Source organism: Stegodyphus dumicola, chromosome 1 (genome assembly GCF_044657685.1).
Source record: "Stegodyphus dumicola isolate Sdum_Otavi_A_Nest chromosome 1, ASM4465768v1".
Classification (NCBI taxonomy): domain Eukaryota; kingdom Metazoa; phylum Arthropoda; class Arachnida; order Araneae; family Eresidae; genus Stegodyphus; species Stegodyphus dumicola.
Genome location: NC_140768.1, coordinates 232,478,889 through 232,490,602, shown reverse-complemented (window position 1 = coordinate 232,490,602; position 11,714 = coordinate 232,478,889). Strand labels below are relative to the sequence as shown.

The 11,714-nt window shown below is 28.5% G+C and overlaps 1 protein-coding gene across 2 annotated transcripts in view; it reads right to left on the bottom strand.

Moving 5' to 3' along the window:
* Positions 1-267: 267 nt before the first annotated feature.
* LOC118200316 (required for meiotic nuclear division protein 1 homolog) overlaps positions 268-11,714 on the bottom strand; it is a 58,279-nt gene continuing 46,832 nt past the window's right edge. For both annotated transcript variants that reach the window (XM_035372271.2, XM_035372273.2), the window contains 5 exons: positions 9,695-9,771; positions 9,475-9,595; positions 9,272-9,388; positions 3,645-3,704; positions 268-1,987 (listed from right to left, as the gene is read on the bottom strand). In XM_035372271.2, the coding sequence (XP_035228162.1) occupies positions 3,660-3,704; positions 9,272-9,388; positions 9,475-9,595; positions 9,695-9,771 (360 nt within the window). In that variant the 3' untranslated portion in view covers positions 268-1,987; positions 3,645-3,659. The remainder of the gene's footprint in view (positions 1,988-3,644; positions 3,705-9,271; positions 9,389-9,474; positions 9,596-9,694; positions 9,772-11,714) is intronic.

The following is an 11,714-nucleotide window of genomic DNA, read 5'->3' as shown; positions in this document are numbered from 1 at the left end:
ATTCACACTCAAGATGGCAGTCGTAAAAACAGACAGAAATTTCAGATGATTAAAATTAAGGACCTTCTGCCGATTTTGGTCGGACTTTTAAGGACTGTATGAACCCTGTTAAAACAATAATTCTTGATATTTAATGCCCAAAACTTGCATTTGACATCCAAAAATAAACTATATTAATTTTTTAATAATTCTGTGCAAAATATTATTAAATAATATCATAAAAGGGTTCCATGTTTAATATTTTAATATCAAAATATGAAACAAATATTTTCTGGTTAGAAAAGTTTATTTTTTTTAATCAAATAAAATAAATGTATCCATAAATTTAATAAGAAAATCAAGTCTTCCTTTACTTTAAATAAATATTCAGGCTGCATTTTAGTACAAATTATCAAAACCACTTACTGCTGTAAGTTGAATAAATAACACTATAAATAACAACTAGCCTCTTATATCACCAAAATATTAAGAGTAATAAATGCACGATAAAATTCTTTTTGCAAATTAAATACAATAAAAACAAATTTTACCCAGAGTTTAATTAAATTTATTGCTGGCACAATAAGGAGTATTTAATTTATTAACATCTGGAAATAAGTACTATTGTTTTCACAATGCCACGAAAATTGGGTCATTATAAATACAGCAAGTATTGCAAATTATAGTATTTAAAAATATGATCTTTTTAAACAGATTGATTAATAATCAAGATGTAACAATTACTTATTTCAGTACCATTATATCTGAAATTAGAAAAGTGTTGGCAACTACATGCCATCATCAAGTTTATATATCATATGTATGTATGAGTAAATATTTGTTATAAAAAGAAGTTCAATTTATGATTGCATTCATCACATTACAACGGAACAAACTTGTTTTCAGCTTTCAGGTATTAAAATATAAGAATTTTTTTAATACATGTTTTAGAGGGGGAAGAATAATTTAAACAAACAAATTTTAAGAATAATTTAAAAGTTTAAGACAAACATTAAAAATAATTTAAACAAACAAACAAACAAAAAAAAAAAAAAAAAAAAAAAAAAAAAAAATCATTTAATACTTTATAGTGGAATTCATGCAATTTTAATTCAAACAAGGTATTTTATATGCTACTAAAATAAAATTAAAAAATCATTAATGAAAACATTTATATTTAATAATTAAAATAAACTAGCAGACATGGCCCTCATATATATATACAACTACATATCAAAATCAGTATTCATGAGAAAAAACAGAACACATGCAGTCATGTTTCTACAGATCGCACAAAGTATACAACTATATAAATCATAATAAATGTACAACATCGAAAAAAATCATAAAATATGGAATTTTCTACATGATGTCCTTTAAAATTTAATTGACCTTTTATAGAATCCACTAATAGCACATCATAATTAAGTAATTTTTATTAATAAAGATGCATATTCAAATGTCTCAAAAACAGAAGCACCCCTCCTTTTCTTGAACCAGCTTTAGCTCGTGGTGAAATCTTTGTATTTTTTTTTTTTAACAGACATTTCACTGGTAATATCAATATTTTTTTTTACAAATCAAAACAATAATAAATAATTTTTCCCTTAAAAATTACTGTATACAAATATAAAGTCATATTATTTCAAAGAATTACAAATTAATCATATAAACTGAAGAACTAAGTCATATTATGAAATACATAACCATTTGAAATGATAAAGGTAACTAAAAAATATTGAAAAGTGACAATGCCTGTACATATGATAATGAGTAACTAAAAAACAACAGAACACTACTCATTTTTGCCAGGTTTGATTCCTGGCAGTTGATAATCCTGCTACATTAAGTTTTTAGGATTTTCTCTAAATGTAATACAAACATAAACACCAACTAATTTTCCCTCACAAAGTCTTCCATATGGGTCCTTCTCCTGCTTCAGTAGATAGATTTGCATTGATTGCTTCAGCAGATGATTGCTCCTGCTTTGGATGATTTGCATAATTTACTAAACATTAAAAAAAAAAGTGTGACAAATACTGAGCACGATATAAATACTACAATATATTTCAATACAAAATTTCAGGTAAAGCCAATAGAGTGAGAAAAAAGGTCTAATCCTGCTTCACTTTTTTCTCACTCTAAAACTAGGCTAAACATTTTTTTTTTAAATAAAAAATACTTATATGCAATGAAACCACCCTAAGATGACCATCCATGGTTCTAGGTAACTTTAATATTCTGTGGATGTGACTACTTTAGAGAACCAACATTCTATACCAATGTGTATGTTCTATGAAATACACTTCACTTCTAGAGGTAGTCAGAATATGAAATGTTATGCTGTGTAGGATATTTGTTGATAAATATACTCATTTTATTTATTCTATATAGATGTTTCAAAAGCAACAGCAAATGATAACAAAACTATCTAATGAATATGACTTTACAGGCTTTTCACTTAACAATAAAAGCCCCAACAATAATCAACACATCACTTCAGTACTAAATTTATTCACTTAGAAACAACACAGGTCAAATATAAATGCTGCAAAATAACTGAGCTCAAAATTTGAGCCAAATCTCCCCCCCCCCCAATTTGAATTTGGCTAACCAAAAATTCAACTAACAGATGGAAGTTATCATTAATTTCAAATTCTACACTTCAACATTCATTTCTAATTATACAAAATTTCAGCATATCCAACTTTGCTGTGATTGCAACTTGTTTAGAAAATAAATATAATACTGCATACTTCCTAAAAAAAAGTGCCAAAACCTAATTAAAAACTTTAAATTTTTTCAAAATTCAAAACTAACTGCATAAAATACTGCATGGTATTTAATAAGGACAAAGTACATGAGAGCTACCTTCCTTAGGAGATATACTTTCAGTGAAGACTTTATATCAGAAATTGATTCGCATTCAAGTTACATGTGCAGAGAAAAGGATTAAAGAAAACAGATTTCCTTAAGAAAACAGGTCATAGTTAATCACATGAATAAAAAGCTCTCATGCAATAAGAAATTTCCTAGATCAAACAACTAGAAATTAAAAATAAAATTATTTAAACATTTTCCAAAAATTTATATTTTACTAGTTTACAACAGTACATTCTACATAATTTACACCTTACATAATATTATATACTATATTTTACAGTAATTCGCTTTTTGAAATCCTATGTCAACCAGACAAGATTTTTTTAAATATAAAATTAAAACACTGTATTTAATTTTTATCCAAATTTTCTACCAAAATGGGGTAAAAAGTAAATATTTGAATCAAAGACAGCATGAAAGTGCAAGTCCTATAACTGGAATACAGAAAAGGCAATACAAATAATTTAATTAAATCTGTATTGGGAAATGTACTCTTCAAAAATCATAATTTTAACTACTTGTTATGATAAGAATCACAATAGCAACAGAGAAAAAAAAAAAGAGAACAGTAAAATTATCAAATCACAATTTTGAATTAATATTTTGGCACTTACATAAATCTGTTAGTTTAAAAAAGTATCTTTCAACTTTTCTCCATATAATTAGTTGTGTCAGTAATTCCTGGCTTTAACTCCAGTTTTTTAGTAAGAAGATAACACATTACAAGACAAGTGTTTTAGAAATGCATTGTAAAATTATGTATATAATACTAAAAATCATACCTTATTTGAAGACTATCAATGGATAAATCTGTCAGCAAAATGCAAACATTCAAATACAACCTAAAAAGGAATTTTAATACAGTTATAAATGAGATAATCAGAAAATATGAAATCATAAAAAGCAAATGAACAACTATTAAGGAAACAAAAAACTAATTTTAATTATTTGCAAAGTGTTGTTGAGGATATACACCAAATGGTGCAGACCCCTTTGTATATAACCATTGCCCGGAATGCATCACAAGGAGTGGATCCACACTCCTTAGTTCAGTTAGAATATAATTCAAACAGAAATACTGGGACTTGCTCAAGAAATGTTTTCAGATGCTGTATCTTAATAACTATAGGTATTGAATACAAAGTATGTGATTGATTATAAATACATATAGGTAAGTCACATTCTGATGCTTGTACAATAGCAAGTTCAGAAAATTTTTCTGAATTTCTATTTTTTAAGCTTTAAATTGCAATGAAGAATAATTGGGTTTAAATCATAAATTTGAGAAAATATTTTGCTCTCCCATTTACATGCAGCAATAACCATTACACCATTTCCTTTATCAACAGAAATTCTCCTGCATTGGGTAATTCAGTTCTTGAGATGGGGAGGGGGGGGAGGAAAGAAATTTTTTTAGAATGGATTTAAGGGCACTGCAGTATTTTTGGAAATAAAAAAGCAATTTTCTTTCAAACTAGACCTCAAAATTGTTACAACCAACAAACTTGATTAATTTCTTATTATTCAATTAAATTGTACATTAAACATATTTTGAATCAGAACAATAAAGCACGGCTGCAGGATAAAATCCGGAAGGTTAATAAATAAGGAATAATGAAGGGGTAAGATCTTGCTAATATTATTGATAAGCCATGCTATGAAGCAGTGTTGCCAGAAATTCTCGAGCTAATGTAACAGAAGGAGATTCAAAAGTAGCATGTGGCACCACAGATCACATATGTTTTATGACATCATAAGTTCATGGGGTCACGACATGTGAACTCATCATAAATTTAGTCTCCATGGGTCAAGTTATGGACATAATTTGATCCTTCGTCAATTTACTACATACATTAGTTTTGACAAAATCTTAAAACCAAATTACTAATTTTTATTATTTAATTCCTTTAATTAATTCTCAGTAAATTTGTTCATATGCATTGCTAGATGCTTCCTCATGTTTGAATTCTTTATGCTACTGTACTAACTTTTTTTTAAATGATTTTTTTTTTCTTTTTTTTTTTTCTTTTCTATTCATCGTTTCTTGTTTTACTTTAATTGTTAATGCATTCCAGTTAATTTTTTGTTCTGAACGTTGAACTTATTTCCTTTCGTCAGAACCAGATTGCTAGTACAAGCAGTTCTTCCTTTGCTAAATTTGTTTGTGTTGTTATTTAGAAATCTGGTATTGCTTTAATTTTTACGTTGCTTCAATTGTTTAGTTCTTAACAATATTATAATCAGAAGAATGGCTTATGAAGCTATTGAAGAATGACTTATAAATTTAAGTATAATCTGATTTAAATTTAGCATTTCTCTTTCACTGTTTGAGTATCCAACATCTACCACAGGGGCTAAAAAGCAACACATTATCATTTGGTATTGAAATGAATAATTGAAAAAAAAATTGTAGGGCAAAAAAATCATTAACATTAGTATTAAGGTGTCCATTTTTTGTCTTGCATTCCTCTTGCAATATTTTCCCCTTTATTGCAATTATTTTTATGAAGCTGGCTCAACCACCAGTAATATAATCTTTGATCCATGAGCTCAAAAAAATAAGCATTAAAATTGCAATTTAAATGAATGAAAGACAATTTGAGTACAAAGGAAACAAACTTTCGAATGCTTATACAATGCACTAGCAGTAGTCAAATGAGTCCTAATAACTGTCTTGATATTTTCCTTTCCATTATAATAACATAAGCATAGATGCTGGTATATGTTCTTATAATGGATGTTTTGTGGCATAAAATATCTGTAGACTTATCGAATTTTAGAAAAAAATTTAGATTTATTACTTGTTATTTGAGCAATATAAGTGAAATAGCTTTCATTAGCAATGCTATGCATTTCATCCTGTGTAAAATTTCATATGATGCATTTGAAGGTACCTCTTTCTTAAAAATTTCACTCAAATAATCCATGGACCACATACTGATGCATGGCAAGCAAGAAATACAGCAAGTTTTATTTCACTGATTTATGCTATTCACTTTTTTAAATGATTTTTTTTTTTTCTCTCTCTTGATGCAGAATCTGTTAAGAATTCTGGTTATGCTTTTTGCTTGTCTTGTGTATTTACATTCTTTCTAACCAATTCTCAAATATGGCTGGGTATTTAAAGCTAAGCATTTTTAGAGGTGGTGTTGAATGTTTTCATGCTACTCATGATTCACACTTTAGTTAACACAGCAGCTATAATCTGATTTAAATTTTGCAAGCCCCTGTAATATTTTGCACAGATCAATGCACTAAACATGAACATCTTCAAATCTTCTGAATTAACATATATTTAGTAAAGTAAATCTGTCTATTAACAATTACATCAACTATAGAAATATCACCTGCTCCTAAACCCTCTATTCTCTCATAATATAATTCTCAGTAAATTCTATTCATACAAAATGTGGTACACTCATCAAATTTCTATAAATCGCAATACCACTAGCTTGGTAAAATAAAGTACAGCAAATAATAAATAAATAAATAAATACAAGCCCCCCCTCCAAAAAAAAAATCTGAAAGGTTTCAGATTTTAAATTACGTCCAAAGAGGCTTTTTTTAATGTTTTGTATGCTACCTTTATTTATTAAATAGCATGTTCTTTTCACTTAAACCATAAAATTCCATTCAGTAGCAATGTCGCAAAATAATTTTAAAATGAGCATATCTTTAGAATTTCTGATATACAGTTCCGTGCCTGCTGGAGATAAAAAGGTCCCCCCCCCTCCCGCCATAGAGGGTTGCCATTGCTTGCTTTTAAATTGTTGAGTTTGTAACTAAAAAATTCCTTAACGTTTTACAAAATATGAAATCGATAATAAAACAAATTCCAAATTTGGCCTTCCACATGCCCATATTCGTAGGAGGATTACATCATTCAAAATTCGATGGCTCTATGTACCGTTGTTTTATCACAATGTGAGAACTAGACATACATTTATACAGATTTTTCATTATTTAATTTCTTCAAATATAAAGCAAGACTCTAATATTTGGTGGCAACAGTTTGAAACGTGAAACAACGGACATTTATAGTGATTCAACGCAGAATCTCAAAATGAAAACAATAGTCCTCCAGGGAAAAAGCCCCTTTGGACTAATAAAATGCAGCATATACTACTCAAAGACACTGATTGTCTATGTGCAACAGTTTACCAGACGACCTTGCGAAATATACGGTGTCGCACATGCGCACAAAGCTTTAACAAAATTTTGCTATTTTACTAAATGTATATGCTTTGGCCAATTAAATCTTTATGTGTGTTTGCTTATGTGCTCTTTCATTCATCTAATGATATATTTAGATTGATTGTAACATTTGTAGTTTCGAAGATGTAGGCATTCATGCACTTTCTAAAATAGCATCTTAATTTTTGCTTTCCCATCACACCATTATAGAGGAATGTAATCATATGCTAAAAACAGTACAGCAAAATGTAGCAATAGGAAATGATGGGATCGCAGAAAATTTGAAAAATCAGATAGACCTAAATTATTGTAGTGCAGATTTGTCAAAAGTAGCAAATCTGAGAAAAATCACATGATCTGGAAGCATTAATATGAAACTTATAATCCATTTTCAACTGTATACAGTCCTCAACCAAGGGGGAATTTTATAGTTTCAGGAGGAAACTCTTATTCAAGTTTTGGTATTTATCAACCTTTTCTATTCTTTTCTTTTTATAAAACACATTATGAAATAATCTAAATTTAAATATATATATATATACATTTTCGAGCTTTGGAATGGGGGGAAATGGTGACAGAGGTGCACGGAGGAAACTCTTATTCAAGTTTTGTTATTTATCAACCTTTTCTATTCTTTTCTTTTTATAAAACACATTACAAAATAATCTAAATTTAAATATATATATAAATTTTCGAGCTTTGGAATGGGGGGAGGGGGGAAATGGTGAAAGAGGTGCATGGAGCAAAAGAAATCGAGAATTACTGGTCTAAAATAATACTTCTATTATTTTGATACTTATGACTTCTATATTGTTTTGTTTTTAATACAAAGCTCACTTCCATCATGTGTGGAGCACTTTATGGTGATTGTGAGATAGCTTTAGACTAGCACACTAGAGAATACAGAGATAATGATAAACTGTACTGTGCTAATAATATCAGCTGTTCTTTAATATTTGTAATTTAAAAACTAAATGGCACAACAGTCTTTAGTGAACCATGGCTGCAGTGCCCTGATATCTGCTTTCTTGACCGCGGCACCGGGTTGCATATGCCCTGAACAAGTGATAGTCCCCAAGTGAACTTAGTATTCAATTTATCGACACACTTAACGAATGAAAGGCTAAGTTAACCTTGCCCAGCCTGGGATTTGAACCTCGAACCCGTGGTGCTATTGTGTGACGCGCCAGCCACTGTGCCATTGCTTGTTTATCAAATTAATCCTAAATAAAACACATTAGAATATCTAAAAATATTATAAGAGATGGTTACATGAGAAACAGCTTTCAAAATTCACTAATTTTATAAAAAAATAATTTTTTTTAATAGAAACATCAAGGTAGAAAATAAACTTTCCATTCATTTGGAGGGGGGGATTAAAAAACATAAGAAAAAGGAACTTTATTTAAAAAAAACTAATTCCATTAATTAAATAAATAAATCAATTTCTAAAAGCACCATAAATCAGAGGCACTTATTTTACTGTTATGGTAAATTTAATGCTTCTTTTAAAAGACAGCAATAAAAACACAGTTTCATTACACCTAATTATTTTCACTGATACAAAAATTAAAACAAAAGCATAATGATGTCCAAACATAGCATCCTAATTTTAGACTAGCATAAATTAGACAAAGTGAGCACTTTACAAGAATTACAAACTGTGAGCCTTATAATCCTAATTATATGACACTTCATATGAATTTCAGAATTTATTCTAATTACAGCTAAGTAAAACCAAAGTTACTGTACTGCAAGGTTTGTACTTCTCGACTAAGGTCAATTACCATGGTAACATTAATGTTCTGCTTCAAAGTAAGGTTTCTCTCATTTCTGCAGGTAAAGTGATAAGACTGAGCAAACAGATAAGTATATCACTGCCTTAAGCATTGGAAAGAAATAAGTTTGACCATGAAAGAGCATAATGTTGTCTGTCTACCGACATTAAATAAAACTGATATTGTATAGTATACATATTTTAAAACATAAATATCCAATTAAAAAGAAAACTATTTCAGTCTGTAAAATTGTAAGACAAAATTATTTAAAATATTTTCTTTAATATTTTGAAATGTTTTATTAATAAAATATTAATAAAATAAAACATTATAATACTTTTGAATGACTATGAAGTGCAAGATCCAACAAATGCCAAAAAAATTTACAAATGAAAATCCTGAACACTAATGTAAGAAAGTTAAAAATAAAATATTACCTCAACCATGATTAAAATAATAATCATCCATTCTAAACGCACATGATGCTTATCACTCATATGATTGCCAAGCAAATCTATTAATTCAGAGCAATAATTCAGGCGATTATTCATTACCTGAAAGATATATATATAAGATATATTTAATACTTTAGCAAAAATCTATAACCAAATTTGAATTCTTCTGAAATGTAAACAATTACCTTAGTTCTTTCTGCTATATTTAAATGCTCACAAGTCTGGTGATATAAAATTTCAAGATCTTGGCGATTCCAATAAAAATCCGGAGTGTCTAATAAATTTGAACTCAAATTTATAACATGCCTGTAATCAAATATTGTTATTACAATTCACATTTAAAATTACTTTTGAAACTTTTTTTTTTTTTTTTTTTTTTTTTTATATTGAGAAGTATTATTATACCTTAAAGCAAATAATTCTCCCCTTTTTTTGAATACTTGATCTCGTGACATAGTAATTTTTTTGCCTTCCTTCATATTCTGTAAGTATAATTCATTACATTACTTGAGGATTATTATTAGTTAAAACATAAGACCAATATATAAATGACATGTTAAATCTAAACATAAAAATCAATTAAAATAACGTAAATAAAAAGTCTAAATTCTTAAACATTCTTACCAAAGCCCTGAATATTATTTTCAGTATTACTGAAAAATTATTTTGAAATAACATTTCTCTCACTTTGTCACATGCACAATGATTTTAGTTATGAGCATGAAGTATACCATGCCAAAAAAAAAGTTTCTTCTACTTCATGTGAGTAATAAGTAAAAGATTTATGATTTGGACTTTACATAACACATTTAATTTAAAAATATATAAATAATATACAAATTTACAGACTGAAAGAACTTCACCAAACTAAAGTGAAATAATTACAGAAATACATGTCATGTTTTCTGAAAATAACAGCTGCATGTTAAAATGCATTATACCTTCTTCCAAATAAAGCATTATTATTTTAAAGCTGAGAATTACATTAATTTTGTTAAAAATTAGCAGCATCACATTAATTCATATATCTCAAACATATGGTAATATATTAATTTCAAGATCCAGAGTGCACACACTTGATAATCTCAAACACAGAACTTTTAACTCCATGCTGTTCTTTTGGCACCTTAATTCTTATGTGATATTCAGTGGCATAACTAGGGAGGGTAACAGGGACATCTGTCCCTGGGTGCAGCATCTAGGGGTACTAAATTGATGTTATGAAATTTTAGAATAAAAAGTTTTCCTTTCTTAAATGCAATAAAACATAAATGAAAAACATTCACTCACCCAGTCCATAATCCCATTATTATAAGGAAGGATATCTTTTCCCCATTTTTTGTCATGTGATTAGCAAAAATGAAAGAGAAGGACTTTGATTTTCCATTTTAAGTAAAATGAAGAAAAATCATCCTTCCCCGCTATACAAGTGGCCTGGACAGTTCAAACTAATTCTGGCTTAAAGGAAAGGAAATAACGAAGAAAAAAAAAAGGTAGTAAAAAGATTTACTAGCTATTTTTTCATTATGTTCTTAGCTTTAAGCCCCAATTAGTTTAAATCAAAGTTCTAGCATTTAAAATACATAGCCATTTTTTCCTTCAAACCCAATCCTGCAAGATCTACTGCAAGCTTTCCTCTGCTTATGTTAACCTGCGAAGACATGTGCTACTTTTAGCTACGCGAGGACGCGTGTCGGACTCCATAAGCCTGAAGCGTTTTTCTTAACAAAACAAAAATAAAATTGCTTGTGTAAAAAAATTTAATAATAAAAACAAGAGTATATAAAATATAGAAATATATTTTTAATTTAATAAGTCTAATAAAATTGTATTTTAAAACAATTTTAAGATTGAAATTATTTATCATTAACAAAAAAAAAAAAAAAAAAAAAATTAAACTGATTTCTTTTTGAGCGCAAATGAAATTTAATACTAATTTATGCGATATTAAATTTTTACAACAATAATTTCAAAATAAAACTTACATTTCACATTTTTTTGCAAATAATTGTGCTGTGTTTACCACAAACATTTTTCTCGCACATAGCACATTCCCTTCTAGAAAAGCAATCTCTTATGTCATCAAATCTCAAACACTTCATCAGAAATAAAAAAACGTTTGTTAGATATTGTTCGATGAAAAATGTCAAGCACTGTTCCGACAGTCACCCAAAGGTCGAGAATAAAGAAGACCGATAAATGCTCTGATTTTCTGTAATATTTGTGGACCAAGCATATCTCTATCTTTCAAATTTGACGGCGATGGATTCGATATAAATGTTTACACAATCTACTAGAATTTTTACTATTATTTGATCCATAAGCAGTTGCCAAGAATTCATAGAGAAGGACACAAATTTTGCTTCACAAACATTTTCGAGCAATTTTCTCATAATGTTGTGAGCAAGAGTTCTCACAGCAAGTC